This window comes from Prionailurus viverrinus, chromosome D1, assembly GCF_022837055.1.
Source record: "Prionailurus viverrinus isolate Anna chromosome D1, UM_Priviv_1.0, whole genome shotgun sequence".
NCBI classification, from domain to species: Eukaryota; Metazoa; Chordata; class Mammalia; order Carnivora; family Felidae; genus Prionailurus; species Prionailurus viverrinus.
Window position 1 is genome coordinate 47,137,422 of NC_062570.1, and position 22,396 is coordinate 47,159,817.

The window sequence follows — 22,396 nt, forward strand, 5'->3', positions numbered from 1 at the left end:
TAAGAGTACTCTTTTTACCCTGATAGCTGAAAAACAGCAACAAAATTGGGCTCATTCAGGAAAAACCAGAAAAATATTGTCTTTGGAAACTGGTAACAGTCCTTTTTAGGAAAAACATCTGTCAGTTTCATGAACAACTCCCAGATAAAACAAAGAGGAAAAAAGTCACACACACGATTCATTCTATTAACACAACCAGCAATACAACCATGGCTCAAACCATGAGGTAGCGACAGTACAAAAAGACTGGCGCGCATATGCACACCCACACATGCTCACAATACGCCAACTACAGAATACACACAGAAAATGCGTTTACAATCTTATTACAGACAAGGAAAAGACCTTTTTTTGTAGTTTAGAAAAGGCATAGAAATGGCCTAGAGGTTTTAATAAAATTATAATTAAAACTTGAAAATTAAATTATATATGAATGACTTATTTACTTTTTTCCCCTAGCACTCTGTGTTTGAATGAAATGATCTTGTATTACAACAGAAGAGGAAAGGATTCAAGCGGTGTTTAATCACCAGTCTTAAAATTCCATGGACATGCAGGGTAACTTTAAGATTTTTCGTAAATTTGGTATTTAAAAGATCATTTCTGAGAGAGTCGTTTCACTGGAAGTGGAAGCTAGAATATGCAGGGTTGAGAAGTGAGGGCGGAGAGAGTAGACCACTTCATGATAAATTCGGCGTTTGTTATTTTTGCCGCTGTTACTATGACATCACTGGAAAGCTGAAATTACTCCCACTCCGGACCTTACTGAACTCTCGCGATACTAGAGCTCAGCGGGGCGCGAAACGCCGTGGGAGGGGCTGGGGTAAGATCAACCGACTTCCGGCCAGGCCGTTGTCTGGGTGGCGCGGTCGAGTCATCTTTGGGCCTCGCCGCTTCGATCTCCTATCCCTTCCCCCCCACCCCCCGCCCCAGCGCGGGGGGTCGACCAGTCAAGTGGCGCGGGAGGCGTCTCGGATCTTCCCCTTCACTTCGCTGTGGCCAGCTCCCTGGCTCCCCGCGCTGGGGGTCTGGGGTCCTTGGGGGCCCGCGAGGCCCGGTCTGAGGGGCCGGGGCCTACGTGGGCCCGCCGCTGGGCCCCATGAGGCATAGCCTGACCAAACTGCTGGCGGCCTCAGGCAGCGACTCCCCAACCCGCAGCGAGAGTCCGGCGCCGGCCGCGACCTGCTTGCTGCCCCCGGACCTGACCCGGGCGGCGGCGGCTGCAGCGGCGGCGGCGGAGGAGGAAGAGACGGCGGCGGCCGGATCTCCCGGCCGCAAGCAGCCGCGCGGCGACGAGGGCGAGTTGGAGGCCGGGAGGGGGGGCCGCGGCGGCGTGGCCGTGCGCGCGCCCTCGCCCGAGGAGATGGAGGAGGAGGCGATCGCCAGCGTCCCCGGGGAGGAGACGGAGGACATGGACTTTCTGTCCGGGCTGGAACTGGCAGATCTTTTGGACCCCCGGCAACCGGACTGGCACCTGGAGCCCGGACTCAGCTCGCCCGGGCCTCTCTCGTCGTCCGGCGGAGGCTCGGATAGCGGCGGCCTGTGGAGAGGGGACGACGACGACGAGGCCGCGGCTGCCGAGATGCAGCGCTTTTCTGACCTGCTGCAGAGGCTCTTAAACGGCATCGGAGGCTGCAGCAGCGGCAGTGACAGTGGCAGCGGCGAAAAGAGGCGGAGAAAGTCCCCAGGAGGAGGCGCGGGCAGCAGCGGCAACGACAACAACCAGGCGGCGACAAAGAGTCCCCGGAAGGCGGCGGCGGCTGCTGCCCGTCTCAATCGGCTGAAGAAGAAGGAGTACGTGATGGGGCTGGAAAGTCGAGTCCGGGGTCTGGCAGCCGAGAACCAGGAGCTGCGGGCCGAGAATCGGGAGCTGGGCAAGCGCGTGCAGGCACTGCAGGAGGAGAGTCGATACCTACGGGCCGTCTTAGCCAACGAGACCGGACTGGCTCGCTTGCTGAGCCGGCTGAGCGGCGTGGGACTGCGGCTGACCACCTCGCTCTTCAGAGACTCGCCCGCCGGTGACCATGACTACGCTCTGCCCGTGGGAAAGCAGCAGCAGGACCTACTGGAAGAGGACGACTCGGCGGGAGGAGTGTGTCTTCATGTGGACAAGGATAAGGTGTCGGTGGAGTTCTGCTCGGCGTGCGCCCGGAAGGCGTCGTCTTCTCTTAAAATGTAGGGTCAAGTAATCTGCTCTTTATCCGCGTTTACCCCTTTCAACTCCCTTACACCATGTAAAACACCTTAGTGGGACATCTTCACTGGACACATTTCAGAGGAGGAAAACAGTAATATTGAATCTTTAAGTGTTTAGCTAAAAGCATGAATGTGACACTGTAACCAACTCCTAATGATAACATGTGACTATTAAATCTCTCTGACAGTTTCTTTTTTAGGTGATTTCCTTCCTGCCAGGCTCCGTTGTAGGGGTTACAGAACAGTCGTTCCCGCCTCACAACCTGGTAAGGATCCATCTCTTCACGTAACGCTCATGCTCTGCTGCTTAGTCTACTTTAATGGGCAACATCTCAATATGTGTGTGTGTGGAGGTTTTTTTTTTTCTTTTTTTTTCTTTTTTCTTTTTTGGAAGGTGGGAGGGGAAATCTAATTTGGGCCCTGTCCACCCTGGAAACAGACTTGTGCTGGTCAATAATGTATTTAAGATGCTTCTTCTGGTTGAAATAGCTGTTAATGTGTCCCCTTGTTCAGACTTGCGTGTACCTAGCTCTTCTGTCCCCAGTGTGGACATGGCCTTGGATGACATCGGTTCCAACTGTACACTGAAAGCTGCTAATAGAGATACAGTTTGGAGACAGTGAAACAGGTGAAGTTGAATGGAAGTTCCGAGTTGTACAAGGTGCAAATTGGAATTCCAATGTTAGAGCAACTTTTTAGAGGCTGACAATAAGTATTTGGGGCTTGCACAAATGTGATAGTTATTTTGCTGGAGATGACAGAAATGTCTTAAATATTTGGGAATGCCATTTAGTTTTCAGAAGGAGATGTAGAAATACAAAGTATTCAGAGTAAAAGATTTTAATATCTCACCATTAGAGAGGTTGGAAATTAACATGCATATCTGTGTTATTGAAGGAGGAGTAATAATGGTTAATGAAATGTTTCTTTGAGGACCAGCACAGTGATTACCTTATCACTGAGTATAAATAAATTGTTAAACACTTTTACTTTTGTTGTATTAAAATTTTAGGTTAAATTTATGTATGATTAGATATTGAAGGTTGTGAAATGTGAATGAAAACGTGTAAAGTGAGGCTTCACAAAGAATCTTACTCTCCTTATTTCAAAGGTTTTTGTCCTATTTAAAAATAATTTTTAAAGTTGAGTGGTTCTGGCTACTCAAGAACACGATTGACACTTTTTCCAAAGATGGGACATATTCTTCCCTTGAAGTACTGTATTATCCATTGTCTGATTGTATAGATTCAGTTACTGTGTCCTTCATTGTAAGAGGCATTAAGAAATTCTTTGTGAAACATCACTGTTTGATAAAGTATATACATATTTAGCATCCTTGTTTTTCTTTGTGCTAAAGTGGATACAGCTGTTGGGGCAGAAGAGACGGGACCAGCTGCTGGCCACATTTCCTGCTTTATTTTAAAAGGTAGTATAAGAAATGAGGAAAAAGAGGTAATATCAGGGCTTCTGCTGTCTTTTATTTTAAAATGTTCATAATTAAAAAGTATTTTCCAGCAGTCCAAAGATGTAAGTTATCTTACACATAAAATGTTTTGTTGTTATTTGGTTATAAAAATGGAATCCTTGTTCTTGCACAACTGTAAATGTTTTGTTGCTAGATAACACAATTTGAGACCTAACTTGGTCTCTGGTTTCCAGTGCATTACAGCATATTTTGTAAAATCATCTACTGCACTTGAGCATGAATGGGTAATAGCCAAACTCACAACCTGGAGTGATGAACCTGCTTATACCTAAGTGCAGGAGCAAGCCCCTCACAATGCAGCTGCATGGATTTTTAGTGCCTACTGAATTATATATATATATATATATATATATATATACACACACACACACAAACCAAAAGTAGTTGGAAAAATTATTTGAAATGACTAATTTGTGCTATCTCTATGGAATATGTTAAATGTAGCTTTTTGAAACAGAAGCCTTGAATTGAAATTTAATTAATACTTGAACATTTTGTATATATTTCTTTGTATATAATTTTGTGCAGTACCAATGACAAAAATATGGTGTCATAATAAAACCAGGTTTGTTGATCTTTCAGTTATGGGCTCAAAGAATTTATTCATCTCTAACATGACATTGGAAAATAATGGATGAAAATAGGAAAAATGATTATTGTTAATGCTGACTTTGGGTCTTAAAAGGTTCTGGAAGCAGTAAGTGTGTTTTTCTAAAATACCATTCCCTTGGAATATTTTCTTCCTAATGTCATTGCTTTTCCTGCATTATTTGAAGTTTGGGGCTGGGGAGAAATAGTAGTCAGAGCTTTCTGAATTGGAATGCTTTGAAAATTCTAAGTGTAGATTTTTAGAATGTCATTTTATAAATGGCAGTTTTTGGAAATACTTGAGTAAGAACTTTTGAGAATGGAGATTAGTATCACCTATTTTTAAAGCTGCTTATTTAGGTTACTTACGTTTTAACTGTCTTCTTAGTTTCCATTTCATTCTCCTTTTTTTTTTTTTCCCTAATTTTGGTGACTTAGTGATTTTGTCATTTTTTACATCAACTTCATGGTCTTGTTTTTACATGGTATTGCATGTATTTAGGACCTAACAGGGGCTTTAAATAAATTTGATCATATTTATGTGTAAGCACATTTTACTGTAAATGTTTGGGTTTCTGAATTTACAACAGATCTGTTTATTTCAGTATGTAGTAAACAATATCTTAAAGTGTCCGATTCACTACTTGTTAATTAAAAAAAGTTATGATTAATATGAAACTGTTGTCTTACTATTTTTAGAAAATTGTGTTCTGAATGATTAGTAGTTGGATAAAGGAGATTTCTGGAATATAACAAGGATTGTTTTGAAATTTTAAGGTTTGGCTCTATTTACTGTAGTGGTTGAAAACAACTTAGTATTTGGGAAATTTTTTTTTTTTTTTCCCCTAATTGCCTCTATGGCAAAATGATGCAGAATTAAAGAGGTAGTTTTTTTTTTAATATTTGCCTTCTGATGGTGACAGGAATTCATACATTAATTGAACTAACACATCATATTGACCTCCTATTTCTGTCATATTGACTTACTGTTTCTGCACTTTCTTGACCAGTCCTAACTAAAAAGTCCACATTTGTTAAAATGTCGTCACACCTCTGATATAATCCGACAAAAAGTGTTCAAAATATTTTAAATATTTGTGCATTTTGTAATCACTAAATTAATCTCTCTCTCTTCTCTTTAAACAGCTTAGCAGTGTCTGCAAAAACGAATCTTTTCCTACAACCTGTTAACTGACTGGACTGATGGTAACAAAGTAATTGTGGGAGCCATGTCGGTCAAAAATTTGGCATCTGCTGAAAAAAATGAATGCCATATTCAAGTTCCCAAATTACTTCTGTACTGATTTCACTTTCCAGATTTCACTTTCCAGAAATGGAGATATGAAAAGATTCTCTGGAATCCTTGAAAGACTTAATAGAAATACATGAGACTAAGTTAATTTTGGAACAAAATCATACCCTTTTGTCTTTCATGGGAGTGATACTCAGTTCTTGCATACCTTTTAAAAATTGTAACCACTGGAGAAGAGAATTATAGTATTTCATCAAGGAATAATAGAGTCTTTACACAATCAAGAGCACATTCTGTAGAATTACATTTTAGTGGAGTAGAATTACATAAACAGGCCATCAGGGATCACAAAGCATATCATGAGTTTGTATTTATTTCCTGGAACTTGAGAGCTAATCTGAAGTATGGGCTGACCTTGCTGAGTAGAATATAAAAGTTAATGTAAAGTCCTTAACTATAAAGAGTAGTCTTTTTAAATAGATGCATTGATTTGTCTTGTGTATCTGAAAAAATTGATTATGATTAAATATGTGAGTAGTTAATTACAATTCAGGGTAATAGGATGTTTGGATTCTGAGGTTTTGGCTTCTTGAGTTTTCTCTGAGTACTTGACACTTTCTTGAATATTTTGAGGTTTCTAACGGTATCGTAGTTTCTATTGTTATATATTAAAATTTCTCTAGTGTTACGTAAGGGCTTCAGTATTCTGGATGATGGGAGTGGTTTTTTTTTTTTTATGTGGAATGTGATTGTTTTACTTAATTGAAACATTTTTCCAGTTTATTACAAGTGTGAAAAAACACTCAAAACTCTGGATTGTTTTATTTCATTTCATTGGATTATGTTAATACATTATTTAGTCTGGTCTAGACTGAGTCATTTTATCTTACTGACTCATTGGGAAGTGTGTAGATCAGAGAGGTGGGAGGGGTAGGAGATAGCCAGAATGAATTATCATAACTATACAGTTTAGTTATTGTATGATATTATACAAAATTTATTAAATCCACTGTTGCTTGTAATCTAAGTATATTCAGTGCCTGTGCTGCCAGGCAACAATGAGCATGTGTAGTGGCTTATACTCAACTGATGGATATTCCTACAGTTCCAACAGTATAACTGGTTGTATTTCTACAACCAAAGATTTGGCATTAACGCTAGTTGGTGATGATTAATTACTCCTTTGATAGAACAGAGTGGATAACTCACTGATAATGAGTAATTACCTTTAAAAATACATGATTACCTAGTTCAGCATTTTGAAGTTCTAGTTTAAGGTCTCACTAATTTAGTCAGAGTTTTAAGTTAAATAATCTGATGATTCTTAAAAGTTGAGTAGGTACTGAAATACTTTTAAGCGTTGACTTTTTCCCCCAGACTCTTATTAATACAAAGTGTTGAGACCCTCCCAAATGTTTATATTTTTTTTACTGTGTACTTTTTTCTTCAGAAACCAGGTAGTTAACCTTCTAAGCTAGGGATCAGAAAGGGGAGGGTCTCCATTAGAAACTTGTAGAATGTTTTGTGTGGCCGGCATAGTATTTTTCATATATTTGAACTTGAAGACCTCAATCCTCTGTCTGGCAGTCACTCGTTGTCTTACAATACCAGATAGCTCCCAGCTCTGATCTGTTTGTAGTAAAATGGTCATTTACTTTCAGTTTTGAAATGTAGAAAAACGAGGTGATTTAAATTTTATTCAGAAAGTAACCATCTTTAGGAATATAAATCATGCAGTATCAGGGAAAAATTGATTTTTAAAAAAATATATAGGTTGGTTAATAGAATGTTGTTGCTCATGAACTTGCCTATTTCATTGCTTTGGTTACTGATAATAGTGTTTTTATTCCTACTTTTTTACCTTCCTCAATTTGTACATTCAAGATTTCTTAATTAGAGCCATTTCCCCCAATTTTTAAAAAGAAACCAGTTTACAATCTACTTTAATAATTTTTATAGTTTTGTTGACCCCAGATTATTTTTCGCTGAAAATTATTTTGCTTAATTTTCAATCTAATTTAAAAATGTAGTCACTAATGGTGTTTTGAAAAATTGTGTCATTGGGATAATATGCACAGTTTGATTTTTATTGGTGGCCCAACTTTTCTTTACACTGTGCCTCCAAATGCTATATCTTTGGATACCCACTGCAGTCAGTTTCCTAGACCGTCTGGCTTTTAATGTGCTATAGTTTGGGGTTTACAATGTAATATGAGCCTTCTCTCTTTCATAAAGCCAGATAACTACACCAAGTAAATTGTAAAAGACAGACTTAAATAGTTGGTTTACTATGACTGAACTGAACTATTAAAAGCTCTCTAAGGGTAGTGTTCTTAAGGTCTTAGCTACAAATGACTATTTCCCTAAATTGTAAGGAAGACCACAGCAAGTTTACATGTCATTTACCTGCCCCCATCCAAGTTTTGGTAAAGTAGATTTGTAGCAACAGATGTAAAATAACATTGTATCTTGCTTATATTGTCCATTTTTACTAATTGGAAAGATGATCTAAAAATATATATGGTAGAGGATGGAGATGTTAGAAAGTAATTCTTTTTGGTTACAGACACCATTGTAAACTCTTGTATGGATTTATAGATGGTATTAAGGTAGAAGTGTTTCAGCACAAGAAAACAATTTGTACTGAGTTACCAGTTTAGTTGTCAGAGGCTTTTGAATTATCCAGGTTGATTGCGCCATTCTTTTTCTTTAAGGAGTCTAATTTAGTAATATGGATTTCTTATTTTTGAAATCAGGAGTTTTAACTTTTGCTGTGATAAGTAGAACTCTCCTTTAAATGACAGAATGTAAAGTATATAATTTTGGGTCAGAGAGCTTTAAATTTTTTTCTTAATGTTTATTCATTTTTCGAGGGAGAGACAGAGCATGAGTGGGGGAGGAGCAGAGAAAGAGGGAAACACAGAATCTGAAGCAGGTTCCAGGCTCTGAGCTGTCAGCACAGAGCCTGATGTGGGCTTCAAACCCATGAACCATGAGATTATGACCTAAGCTGAAGTTGGATGCCTAACCAACTGAGCCACCCAGGCACCCCAGGATTAGAGAGCTTTAAGTAAAGCATATTCATTATAGAAAACTGAGAAAATACAGAAAGGAACCAAAAACAAAAAGAAAAATCACCACTAATTCTCTAACCCAGAGAATATTCATAGTAAAATATAGATTTCTTTTGCTTTGTAATTGGGATCGTTCTATATATAAATTTGTTAGGGAATACATTTTAAGGTACTTGTTGAACATCATCTTTCTGAAATATTTAAAATGAATTTTGAATTTTGTTAATTTTGTTTGAATTTAAAAATATTTAGCTGTACTGCTTTCTTTTCTTTGAGGAGACCCTGAAAGCCTGTTTCACTCATGAGGCTGCATTTTCTAGGTAACAAGCTAAATTAAATTCTCCTTTCATGTAATTAAGTAGCATAAGATTATATAACAGATACATCACTATATTTGAAAGGAATAAATAAGATGCTTGTGAATATGTTGTAGGAGGACACTTTATTTGGTAAGATTGGCTTGTTTCATAAAGGAGTGTTAGTCTAGATCCACACTGTTCAGTACTGTAGCCATTACTCACATGTGGCTAAAAACTTTAAAGGTAAAAATGAAGTTTTCCAGTTGCACTAGTTACATCTCAGCCACATAAGGATAGTAGCTAGTTACCATGGTGATTTAGATGCTTTCACTTAAGAAAATAGTTTAAAGAAATGAGATGAAAAGTTTTAGGAAGAGGAATGTAATACGTCACTTAGAAAATTTAAAAGATCTGTCTTAGGAAATGAGGAATATTAGATGAGGCTATTTCAGAAAACAAAACCGGGAGCAATAGGAAGAGTGTTCTATTTAAGTGCTACTATTTATGTCAGGTGGTGGGTTAGTCAACTTCCATATATTACATAATACCAATCTTGAGTGAGGTTACTGTTGAAGAAACTGAGGACCAGAGAGGTTAAGTTGCTCAACACCACACAGCTTAAAAAAAAAAAAAGTCTGGGTATGTGACCCCAAAGGGTTATCCCATACTAGATGGAATCTTCAGAGGTAGAATTTGCCTTGATCTTCCAAGAACATAGATTTCCAGAGATAATTAAGATGACTCTTTAAATCGTTAACTCTATCATTCTATCACTGTATTGGCAATATCAACATATCAGCTCCAGCTGAGCCTACCATCTTTAAGACTGTAAGAATTGATCCCTCTGTGAGGAAGGTTGTTAAATATGTTCTAAACTTCTATGGATTAATAATACCAATGGAAAGAGTGAATTGGGAAAACGAAGTGTGAGTAACATTTGCTGTAGTGAACTGATCCTCATCCCTGCCTCCCATTTTCATTCCAGCTTGGATTCTTTATGAGGCTTTCAGTTAAAAATGCTGTAAGGCTATTTTTCCTGTATTATGGACCAAAATATGCTTAATGTAAAAGAGTGGAGCAAGTGAGGTGAAAGAGAACATTGGGCAAATTAAAGAAGTTACACTCTTGTTTAAAGGGATGGCCCTTACTGGTATTCAGCCTTGTGTTGCCTTGTGTAGCCTTAATGTTATCGGTCCCAGAACTGTACCTCATGTGATAAATTAACAAATGTATGTTTATTCATACACTAGACATTTATTCATACATTACAGTTTTATTTTTGTGTACAAAGTTGTTTAACAATCACTGAATTTCTAGGCCAGGTTCAGGTAACTGAAGAGCCTTTATAACTAATTTATATTGTCTAGATCCAAGGTATGCTGCAAACATGGTCTGGAGCAAAATGGGAAATAACATCTTTCTAAAGACAGGCTTAGAAATTCTAGTCCAGTAAGTTAATATGTTTCCTTTTTCTGGTAGCAGGGCTGACTCATACCTATAAGAAAACATTGAGACAATTCTCTAGAAAAGACAGTTGTATCAAATGGTATAATATCTATTAATCCCAGAAGTCTTAAGATAAAACTAGTTTAGGTAAAGATTAAGATAATTCGGTTATTCTCTTTGATGTCACTAGTCTTTAAAACCATACTTTTGGGTTTTTTGACCCTTTATCCACTTTACCTTTGAAGGCTCATATAGCTTATATTGCTAGATATGAATTCATCAGAAAATAACTGCAATATTTGGCTTATAGCTAGCCATTTTGTGATGGAATTTTTCTTTAATGAGCTCTCATGCTTGGCAGAGTAATGTTTGCAGCTTTGTAGCTGGCATTCAATAAACAAATTAAGGTTACGAACCTATATACCCAAGAGGTATAGTGGCATCAATTTCTAGAACTGTTTTCAAATTCTTGAGAAGTAGTCATTTATATATTTTTGAAGTTTTTCAATGATTATGAGGAAAAAAAAGAATCCTACCTGGCTGCTAGGCCACCATTCACAGGTATAGCCAAGAAAACAGGGTACAGACCACCAAAAACAAGACCAACCAGTCCACCCCGTGTTATGGTACAGGTTTCACAATTCAAATCACCTAGGAAATAAATCAGTTCTAAAATGGTCATGATAGTCAAGCAAACATGATTTTAAAAATGCAAGCTTATCTTAAATGTGTCACAAAGAACTCAATTTTCAGGCAGCAAATACAAATCTACAAGGCATATTAGAAGGTATAATATGTATGGATAACCTAAAATGGCCATGAATAACGAAACCATCTTAGGAAAAATACTCTAATTTGTTTTGAACTTGAATATAATAATCTCAGTTTGCACTGCTTCTGCTTTCTGCACTTGTATTGGCAAACCTGAGGTAATCTGTCTTCAGGAAACTTGTAACTCATTTTTAAAAAATGATTTGTACTTCATTTTCTGTTTTTATATTATATAGCGTGACTATTTTCAGAAAATTCTTTATTCATTTCCAAATTAGTATAAGCTATTTTAAAAACAGAAAGCTAAATTAATAACTTTAAGTTTTAGTCTGTTCGGTTCACTGGGTGGTAGGTTTCCCTAGATCTTAAAAATTCTTTCCACAGTGATCATGGGGATTCATGCAAAATATTCATCCAGTTTAAACCAATTTGGAACACTTAAGAGAATTTAAGTGGACTATCTCCCTTCCATCTGACCATCACCTGCAGTAATAATATTTTTATTTGAAATCAGTCAAAAAATTTTCATGATTAGCCATACAGGCATACCTTGTTTTATTGTGCTTCATTTTATCATGCTTTGCAGGTAATGCGTTTTTTTTTTTTAATTGAAGGTTTGTGGCAACTCTGTTTTGCGTAAGTCTGTAGGCACCATTTTCCCAGCAGCATTTGCCCACTTCATGTCTCTGTGTCATATTTTGGTAATTCTCATAACATTTCACACTTTTTCATTATTGTTACATTTGTTATGGTGAATGGTGATCTGTAACCAGTGATTACCACTCGTTCAAAGCTTAAATGACAGCAATATTTTTAAGGTACATGCATTGGTTTTTTTAGACATAATGCTATTGTACACTTTAAACAGACTATAGCATATTGTAAACATAACTTTTATATGCACTGGGAAACCAAAAAATTCTCTGGACTTTGCTAAAACATTCACTTTATTGCAGTAGTCTGGCTAACCTGCAATATCTCCAAGGTATGCTTATACTGAAAGCACTCAGCACATACGGTAAACAATCAAAAGGAAATGAAGTCTCCATATATTTGTAATTCTTGTATATACATTTAGTGCATTGGGAGATTTAATCTATAAAGGGTCTTATTCCCTTCAGCTCCCCCCCCCCCCTTTTTTCCTCTATACAATTTTTTTGAAAACTAAGGCAGCAGGGTGCCTGGGTGGCTCAGTCGGTTAAGTGTGACTTTGGCTCAGGTCATGATCTCACGGTCTGTGAGTTCGAGCCCCACGTCGGGCTCTGTGCTGACAGCTAAGAGCCTGGAGCCTGTTTCAGATTCTGTGTCTCCCTCTCTCTCTGACCCTCCCCCATTCATGCTCTGTCTCTATCTCAAAAATAAATAAACGTTAAAAAAGAAAACTAAGGAAGCATTTAAAAAAAAATTACACATATTTCTTTAAGTATTGTGGGAAAGAACTTAGCTAAAGAAAACTATAACTGCTATGAGTGTGCATTTCACTTGCATAGAAGACTAACTTGTTATATGAACTGCCACTTTACACAGGCTAGCAAGTTTCAGTCTTATCCATGCACCGACTAAGATATATCATATTAACCTGGTGTTAATATTTAAGGATTAATGTAAAGTGCAAATAATATATACCAAAGCAAACTCTGGTGATAGTGAAATCGAATTTACCTGTATTCAAAGGTAGATTTACAAAACCTTTGTAAGATGCATGCGCAGTCAAAAATGGGATCACTGCCATTGGTAGGCCAGCAGCTATACGAGCCTGTGTCACGTTTAAGATGCGTCGAAAAAGACTATTTGCTATTAGACCACAGAGAGCAGCATTAAGTCCGATATAAACTGATCCATGTTCAAATAGATTCCTGAATGGTGAGAAAAAAAGAGTAACTTTTTTTGTGTGTGCTGTCCAACAATTCTGGTGTAAACACGACAGAATTATAGGAATAACAGGATACCACATTTATCCCTTAGAGTTCCGTAAAACAAAAACCTTTTAGAATAATGTTTTATGTATAGATTTTTATTCTAAGGTCTTTTGAATTTGTTCAACAATTAAGGATAGAGTGATACATTTAGATCTTGCTGAATGGACTTTGTGATTTTGCATGAGACAGTATAGAAATTTCCCACAACAATGTAACCGGGAGGAGCTTCTGAAGGGTCTTGTGAATGCCTCTTTGGGCTCCCACAATACCCAATACTTAACTCTAGCACAACAGGTGATAAGGTGGATCTATCTTACAAACACTTCTGTGTCAGGCTTCCCCGCCAGTCTTCAAGTAAATAACTTGAAGATAATGGATACAAAGATATATTTGTCTTGTTTTCAGTAGCACCTGACACCTAAAAGGCATTCATTAAGGTGAAATTAATAGGTTTCCTTTCACTTTACCCTGAAGGATTAGAATCAGGATAGGGAGGTGGAGGAGTACTAATATTTAAGGGATATCCTATGCTAGGTACTTTACAACAACCCACTGGAATAAAGAAGAAATTTATGTTTTGAGCTAGTAAGTGGTAGAATTGGTTTTTAGCCAAGGTATGTATGAATTTTACAATGCATGTTCCATGCTTTCTTTAGTTTTGGAAAAAATAATACCTAAACTTATTGGTGGATACTGAAAGTACTCCAGACTCTTTAGCCTACCACTTTTCTACCACCTGCCTTGCCATTTACAACACAGGCATCAAACTCTAAAAATTTCTCATTATTTATTTAGCCAGATGACCCACACAATGCCCCCTAATTTCTGTGGTTAACACTCATCTTAAAAAGTTTTTCTAGGAATTCCTAATTGAGCTTCCTACATTGTATAAGGCATTACTTTTCTTACCTGTCACTCTGCAATCATAATGGTGCTTGTCATTCAATCACTGAGTACCTACTACACGCAGCAGACTTGATGCTGGAGACAAAAAATTATCTTCTACCTTCAGTGTTTTCATAGTTTATTATTGGAGGATGAAAGACATGTGAGCATGAGATAAAACAAGTCTATTGAAATGGTAATGGAAGTATAAGAGAGAGGCAGTATAGAAACTTAGGGTACACAAGATATATTTAAAAAGTGAGGAGAGCCTAGAGAACCTTCCAAACAATAACAGAAAACCCATGAAAGTGAAAGACCTACGTATTTTTGTATTTTTGAATAGCAAAGTTTATGGCCTCCCAAATTTTAATTTCTTAAGGTTTAGAGTCACATTTTTTAGTTAGTAATTCAGTACAAAACAGTTACTATCTAGCAGCTCCTTTGCAAGTCAGTTTTCCAAGAAAGTGCCTATATTACTAGAAACTCATGACTGTTTGGCAAGACACACACAAAACAACTAGACAACATGAATGAAACACATGAAATAGAAGATCACAATTAAGTGGCAATGAAATATATGGTACATAAAATTATTTTGTAGATCAGAAAGTGAAGTTTTTGATATTAAAGTTTCATACACCTCAGGACTTTTCAAATACCTATTAAACATATCTAATGATAATGCAAGACCAGGTGAGGATTCAAACTTAAGAGAACAAGGATAAGAAAATAGGAATGGGAAAAATATGAAATAAGTCAAAGATAAGGAGACACTGTCATCTGCCCTGTTCAGGTGCCAATGCCTGAGAGCAATTTTTACTTCCAAATCTTACTTACTATGCAGTTCCAGCTTACTTCCCCACTGTTTCTGCATTCTTATTTGGTGTAAGTCCCAGTGAGATAGCCTGCTCTTTTCAAAGCTGCCACCACCTATTATGTCAGTCTTTCTGGCTCTCTACCTTACTGAGCTGGAAACATGGACACAGGCCCTTTATTGCTTGAAAAGTTCTGTTACCTCCCTCAGGAAAACAACAAAAGGACGTACAATATGTGTGTGTGTGTGTGTGTGTGTGTGTGTGTGTGTGTGTGTGTGTGTGTGTGGTGGGGGAAGAGCTGTAGGATATACAGCTTATGAAATCTCACCAAGTTCTTATTGCTGCCCTTGGTCTATAGGTTCTCTCTTGTTGGGCTAAGTAGCAGCAAGACTGGAATTTACTCAAGAATGTATCTGGAATTTACTCCAAAATGTATTTCAAATCCACCTTTTTCATGTCCAATGACTCCACCCCTGCCATCACCACCTACCAACATTACTATACCAGTTTTCTTACTGGTCTTAAATTTCTCTCCTACCTTAAATCTAGTTCCCCAAAGCAACTGGAATGTTCTTTAGAAATGTTACCTGGATCACATCATTCCCTGCTTAGAACTCTTCCTTTTCCTTCAATCTTATGCCCACTTCCCTGTTTTTCAGTAACACTGGTTCCTCAGGTATGATCAACATTTTGCCACCTTGTGGCCTAGGCATATGCCATCCCCTCTGCCTGAGATACTGTGTCTCTCTCCTCCCTAGGCTGGCTCGCCTTCATGCTTTTTGGTCTCATAATTTCTCTTTAAATGGAACCTATTCAGAGAGGTCTTCTTGCTATAGAAATGCACTATTCAGTGCTGTCTTCAGAGATACTGTTTCCTATATAGCCTTTTTCTATTTAATAATATAGATCTTTAAGCCATGATCTCATTTCTCTGGCATTTCTTGTCATGTGTGTGTGTCACATGGCACTCTCTTGGACTGTAAAACATAGTTCTAGAAATAAACTGACAAGACAATTTAAAAGCCATCTTAAAGGTCTATTATTTAGATGAGTCTATAAATGTTCACATTTGACTATACTCTTACCCAAATGGAAAAACTGAGCACTATCATATAATTAGATATGTCCAAAGGCATGAATTCTAGCCTTAACTTCAAGCAAAATAGTTAACCTCTCCTGGTCTTGGGTTTACTCAGTAAGGCAAGAAAAAGAACTCAGTTTCCTTCTGACATTTTATGTTTATATTCAAATCAAATAAATGTGAGATAATGAAGGAATGATGAAAATCCACCTGGTAAAAGATATTTTTAAATTTAAATTAAATTACCTTTCTGCTTCTGGGAGGTGGTTAATTTTTCTGGTTATGATATTGAAAATTAAGTCTTCCTTGACAGTATCATCTGGTTCATGATTTTTCATCTTGAGCCTTAAAAAATTAAAATATTTCTCAATAATATGTATCTATAGAAAAACAACAAAAAGGCTTATAAAAAGCTTTATAAATACCATAAATATTTAATTAAAGAATTAGCTATAGCTTGAATTCATAATCTGAAAAATCAATGCATACACACCATACCAAAAAATATATTCTAAGTGAAATAGAATCAGAACATGAAAAGCAACCCATAAAGCTTCTAGGAAATACAGAATAGCTTTATAATCCTTAAAATATTTCTGAATTTGTAAACAGCACTAAACACCTAAAGCTAACATTAAGCCAATATTAACTGATTAAAATTAAGAACTTGGGTTGATCAATAGCTACTATAAAGATAAGCCAGTCTGGGAGAAAATGTCTGCAATATAACTGACAGAGGAGCAGTTAGTACCCAGAATATGTAAAGAAGTGCATATATCAAGAAAAAGGCAAGCAACCCAATAGAAAAGTTGGCACAAGGTTTGAACAGGTACTTTCACAAAGAGGGAAGCAAACAGCCAATAAATATGAAAATATGTTTAACCTCATTATAAAAAATTAAAACCACCATGAGATATCAGTCTGTACCTGGGTTGGCTAAATTAAAACCTCACAATTTCAATTACTGGCAAAAATGCTGGGTAACTGGAACTCTCATGTGCCACTGGTCAAAGTGTACACTGTACCCACTTTGGATACAACCACTTTAGAATAAAGAATTTGGTACTGTTTAGTAGGTAGAAGAAACATATAATCAATTTCACTTTCAGGTATACCCTAAAGTAGAAATCTGCACACTTTCTCTAAAGGGCCAGCTAGTAATGTAGAGTAGGGGGATGGTGAACTATGAGTATTAGCCTGAAGATTTAGCTCATTAAACAAGATTTCAAGGTAGCAGAGTTCAAAGCAAAAGTTCAGAAATAACAGCAAAATACAACACAGTTTTATGAAATTAGATTTTTGTTATACATTTGCTATGAGATTAATTTACAACACCGATTTCTTGCTGGGTACCTGTTAGATATAAGACCTCATTTGGAACATGTTGAGTGAAATGAAATTTAATATCCCTAGATATAAAATTAATAAGTACAATATAGACTTAGAAATTTACATCTAGTTTCCTGGACACAAACGTTTTGAGGGTCTTGGTTATAGTACCATGACAGACACCATCTCTGACCTACAGGAACTTTGAATAATTCTGTTTATGTGCTGGAGGCGCACGTGTGTTGTGTGGATAGATATATAAATTCAGTATATACAGAGAAATTTGGGGCGCCTGGCTGGCTCAGTCGGTTAAGCCACTGACTTCAGCTCGGGTCGTGATCTCGCTGTTCCTGAGTTCAAGACCCCTCTGCGCTGACACCGCAGAGCCTGGAGCCTGTTTCAGATTCTGTCTCCCTCCCTCTCTGCCCCTCCCCCGCTCACGCTCTGTCCCTCCTTCTAAAATAGATATTATTAAAAAAATCTAAAAAATGTACTGAGAAAGTGTACGATGTATATAGTTCTGAAATAAATTGTTTCCTTAGAAAGTCCAGCCTGCTGCTGGACTAGTTTTCTATTTTATGCTCTGCATATTGACGAGGTTCCGAGTTCTGTGAACTAGCTTTTTCTAACATGTGGCTATTAAAAGTCTTCCTTAATTCAAAAAAGTTCTGCCATAGCAGCCTGCAGTAGGCCTTTGTATCTGCGTCACTAACAATAAATCCAAGGGTGCCTGGCTGCTCAGTCCGAAGAGCATGCGACTCTTGATCTCGGGGGTCCTCAGTTCAAAGAGCATGCGACTCTTTTGATTTCGGGGGTCGTGAGTTTGAGCCCCACTTTGGGTGTAAAGATTACTTTCAAAAAAATTTTTAATAAAATAAAAACAAAAACATAATGAATCCAAGTCCAAAACAATGTCACCTTTAAATCCTACAAACATTTTTAAAAGCTTTTGCCTTAGCTATCTCACATCCCTCAGGATAGCTCTTAGATAGGCAAAGGGCCAAGTGGGGCCTCTGAAAATTAAGTTAGGCCAGGGTCACCCTGGCTATTAGCAGTAAAGCCAGGATTAAATTCAAACGCAGGCTTTTTTTTTTTTTTTCTATTAGCTTAATTTAAATATAAGGTCTTTTCTTCTAGGATGTAAAGTGAAGAGACGGTAGGCGTCGTCTCCCCTCCTCCCTCTTCCGACCCAGTCAGTGGATCTCATTCCCGTGCTGCAGGTGAGCGGCACGTCACGGCGCTGTACCTCTCTTGGTACCCGAGCATTTACTGCACCCTTTCCCCAGAATGCCATTACCTTATGCTCTGCTCACAACCCTCCTCGGAACGCTGGGGTTCACGCCAACCTTTGCTCAACTAGCCTGAACGCAGCCATCTTTGGCTGACACGTGACTCGGGTCAGGCAGGCGCCGGGTCGCGGGCGCTGATTGGGCTTCCAGCACAGAGGTTGCCTGCAGTAGTAACTTCCTGCTGGGGGAGTTCAGCCGAGGGAAGTGGTGGGCCGCTGAGTGAGGAGTGGGTTTTCGGCGAGCGCAGAGGGTACTTGTTAACAACCTATCCCCCGCCTTCCAGGACAGAGTCTGTGGAAATTGTGCAATTTCGGTATCAGAGTGACCGTAATGCTTCCCCTTTCACTGAAAACCTACCTTGGACACATTACTTCAGTTCCTGGCCAATAGAGCCAACCTCATGTGTTGAGATAGGGTATATAGAAAACTGCACAGCCCTTGGCATGCTATAGGTAGTTAAAAGAAGCTGAGATTTCTTGGCTCCATCGGTTTTTTATTCTCCCTTGAATCTTAAGTTCCCGTGCTACGTTGTGATCTGGTTAAATGTTCCACCACAGTCTGAACACCTCAAGAGCAAGCGAGAGTTTTTTTGTTTGTTTGTTTGTTTGTTTGTTTGTTTTTCTGAGGATCTCTGGTGCCCTGCTGAGGACTGCTTATTAAAAAAAAGGGTTGGGTGAATTATGGTGAAAGAAAAACTAGAGAGTGAGAGAGCTAGTGGCTTCGTTAGTCAGAACAATTGAGAACCAAAGTCTTGGACCAAGCCTCTGAAGACCTCTCAGTTCTCATCTCCATTGGTTCTTTTCTCATCTATAAAACAGGAGGGGAACTAATACTCTCCTTGATTATTTTGTAAAGTTGTGAGGATCCTATAAAAGTGTTTGCCAAGGTTGCTTTGGAAATCACTGAGCTTTATCAAGGAGAAAGAGGTATTCAAAATAAAGAGGGAAAATTTCATTGGCGAGGTGAGCAGGAGAAGAGCGCCCAAAACTCCTTTGGCTGGCAGGAATTTATCCAATGTCAAATCGTCGCTGGTCAATAAACCAGAAAATTAAAACAGGTCCTCAGATTCCAAGCCAAAAAGCCAGTATACTCCTCACCTGGAAAGTTTCCTAGGTAAAAGTCAGAGACAGTTTGAGAAAACCAGCTTAAGATGCTAACCGTAACGTCTGTTCGCACGCGTGAGTGCGTGCGCAAGTGACTACTTTGTCTCCATTCTATACTCATTCAAATTTAATTTTTAACGGTTTTAAGCTAATTTTAAAATCTATAAATATTCGTGCTGTACATCTGCAGCATGCCATTCTGAAGTAATAAAAGCAATTTAGTAATTGAGATTTTATTTAAAAAATCAGTTCTTCACAAGAAGAAACGTCCATTTCATCTAAATTCTCAAATTATTAGCTTAAATTGTTTACTATATTTTCTTATTAGCCTTTAAGTCTGTAGAATGGGTAGTGAGATCACATTTCTCTTGATATCTATCATTTGTGTCTTCTCTTTTTTTGAGTGTCTGGTCAATCTGGCTAATGGTTGGTTTCATCTTCTCAAGTAACCGGATTGTTTTTTCTTTTTTAAATTTCATTGTGGTTTGTTTTTTTTTTTTCGTTGTTTTTTTGTCTTCAATTTGATTGTTTTGTACTTTGATCTGTATTATTTGTTTTCTTCTTCCTACCTGGTATTTAGTTGCTCCTCTATAATTTTTTTTAATTTATTTATTTATTTTGAGGAGCAGGGGAGGGACAGAGGGACAGAGAATCCCAAGCAGGCTCACACCAGCAGCACAGAACCTGTAATGGGGCTCCAACCCACTAACATGATATCATGACCTGAGCTGAAATCAAGAATCAGGGGCTTATCTCCAAATTATTTAGGAAGGAGCTGAGGTCATTTGAAGTGAGATCTTTCCCCCACCCCCAACATATGTGTTTAGTGCTATGAATTTCCCTCCAAGTACTGCTTTAACTGTATCCCACATATTTTGAATTGTTTATCATTTTAATTTGGTTCAAAACACCTTCTTTTTTAAATTTTTTTAAATGTTTATTTATTTTTGAGAGAGAGACAGAGAGATAGAGTGTGAGTGGGGAGGGGAAGACAGAGAAGGAGACACCGAATCTGAAGCAGGCTCCAGGCTCTGAGCGTCAGCACAGAGCCCGATGTGGGGCTCGAACTCAAGAACTGAACCATGAGATCATGACCTGAGCCAAAGTTGGATGCTTAAACGACTGAGTCAGCCAGGAGCCCCTGGTTCAAAACACTTTCTAATTTCTCTTTGCTTTTTTTCTTTGATCCATGAGTTATTTAGAAGTATGTTTATTAGTTTTCTAATAGTTCCAATTCTCCATGTACCTGTTAATATTTCTAATTCAATTCCATTGTGGTCACAGAATATACTTTGTATGATTTGGATCCTTTAAAATTTATTGATATTTATAGCCCAGATTCTGGTCCATGATGATAAATGTTCCATGTTTGATTGAAAATAATGTATATGCTGCTGTTGTCGTGCCAAGTGTTCTAAAACATCAGTTATCACAAATTGGTTGATAGCATTGTTTAAGACTTTTTACCCTTTCTGAATTGCTACCAACTTGTTCTATCAATCAATGAGAGGTTAATGAAATCTCCAACTATTATGGAAATTTTCCTATTGTTCCTTTCAATTCTATCAGTACTTGCTTCATGTGTTTTGAAGTTCCATATTATATGAATAAATATTTAGGATAAATTGATCCCTGTATAACTATGAAATTACCTTCTTAATACTTGGTAATATCTTTTGCTTTGTAATTCACTTTGTTTAATATTAATATAGCTACTACAGTAACTTTTTAAAATTAGTATAAATATGACATAGCTTTCCCTATCCTTTTGCTTTTTAACCTACTTGTGTCTTTGTACTTAATGCAGGCTTTATAGGCAGGAGATAATTGGATTTTTAAAATCTAAATTGACAATTTCTGACTTTTAATGAAGGGGGGTGGTTAGGCCATTTGTATTTAATATGATTTTTATATCCCAGGGTTTAAAATATATCACCTTGAAATCTGTTTTCTATTTCTTCCATCTGTTCTATGTCCCCCTTTTCTTTCTGCTTTTGTTTGTTTGTTTTGACTAATTGAATATTTTTTATTACATTCTATTCATTTACTGGCCTATTACCTACAGTTCTTTTTAAAAATTGCAATGATTGCTTTAGCATGTATAGTACTGTATACACCTGTTTTAGTTTCCTCAGGCTACTATAAGAAAGTACCAGAAACTGGGCAGCTTACAACAACAAATTTATTTGCTCACTGTTTTGGAGGCTAGAAATCTGAAATCAATGTATTGGCAGGGTTGGTTCCTACTGGAGGTGTTGAAGGACAATTTGTTCCATGCTTCTCTCCTAGCTTCTGGTGTTTGCTGGCAAACCTTGATGTCTCTGGTCAATGCATTGCTCCAATTTCTTCTGTATTCACATGGCATCTATCCCTGTGTCTTTGTGCCTTCACAGGGTCTTTTCCCCTCTGTGTGTGCCTATGTACCCAAATTTCTCTAGTCTAATGAAAATGCTAGTCATTCATTAAGGGCCCACCCTAATCCAATATACCTCATCTTAACTTGATTACATCTGCAAAGACCCTGTTTCCAAATAAGGATGCATTCACAGGTACTGAGGATTAGAACTTGCAAATATATTTTGGAGGGACACAATTAAACCTGCAACATCTTTAACTTATCACAACCTATCTTCAAGTAATATTATACCATTTTATGTATGATAAAAGAATGTTACAACAGTATACTTTTCTTTATTTCTTCTTGGTCTTTTTATTATTATCATACATTTACTTCTAAGTATGTTATAAACAACACAATACATGGTTATTTTTTGTTTATTTCAATGGTCATTTGTCTTTGAAAGCATTTTTTTTAATGTTTATTTGTTTTTGAGAGAGAGCGAGCAAGCACACACATAAGCTG

General features: G+C 37.6%; 2 protein-coding genes across 13 annotated transcripts; one reads left to right on the forward strand and one right to left on the reverse strand.

Moving 5' to 3' along the window:
* The first annotated feature begins 833 nt into the window (after nt 1-833).
* Nucleotides 834-10,084, forward strand: CREBZF (CREB/ATF bZIP transcription factor). Of its 12 annotated transcripts, none has more exons than XM_047877335.1 (4): nt 834-2,175; nt 2,385-3,622; nt 4,265-4,379; nt 5,417-10,084. In XM_047877335.1, the coding sequence occupies exons 1-2, from the start codon at nt 1,100-1,102 to the stop codon at nt 2,398-2,400; spliced, it is 1,092 nt and encodes a 363-aa protein (XP_047733291.1). In that variant the 5' UTR covers nt 834-1,099; the 3' UTR covers nt 2,401-3,622; nt 4,265-4,379; nt 5,417-10,084. The 12 variants fall into 12 exon arrangements, with proteins under 12 accessions (XP_047733291.1, XP_047733294.1, XP_047733293.1 ...); XM_047877338.1 differs by lacking the exon at nt 4,265-4,379 and having other exon boundaries at nt 2,385-2,824; nt 3,554-3,622; XM_047877337.1 differs by lacking the exon at nt 4,265-4,379 and having other exon boundaries at nt 2,385-2,462; nt 3,554-3,622.
* A 68-nt stretch (nt 10,085-10,152) lies between these two features.
* On the reverse strand, nt 10,153-18,650 carry TMEM126A (transmembrane protein 126A). The gene is made up of 5 exons (XM_047877344.1): nt 18,439-18,650; nt 16,059-16,157; nt 12,775-12,968; nt 10,878-10,992; nt 10,153-10,390 (listed from the first exon to the last, which is right to left on the reverse strand). Exons 2-5 carry the CDS (start codon nt 16,148-16,150, stop codon nt 10,198-10,200), a joined length of 594 nt encoding a protein of 197 aa, XP_047733300.1. The 5' UTR covers nt 16,151-16,157; nt 18,439-18,650; the 3' UTR covers nt 10,153-10,197.
* Nucleotides 18,651-22,396: the final 3,746 nt, after the last annotated feature.

What these genes read in the sequence shown, in the direction of transcription:
- CREBZF (XM_047877335.1), top strand. Translation starts at nt 1,100, where the DNA reads ATGAGGCATAGCCTGACCAAACTGCTGGCGGCCTCAGGCAGCGACTCC.
- TMEM126A (XM_047877344.1), bottom strand. Translation starts at nt 16,150, where the DNA reads ATGAAAAATCATGAACCAGATGATACTGTCAAGGAAGACTTAATTTTC. An exon ending in CACCTCCCAGAAGCAGAAAG is followed by an intron (nt 12,969 to 16,058) that starts GTAATTTAATTT and finishes CTCACCATTCAG; the next exon opens with GAATCTATTTGAACATGGAT. An exon ending in AATGGTGGCCTAGCAGCCAG is followed by an intron (nt 10,391 to 10,877) that starts GTAGGATTCTTT and finishes GTTTTCTTATAG; the next exon opens with GTATGAGTCAGCCCTGCTAC.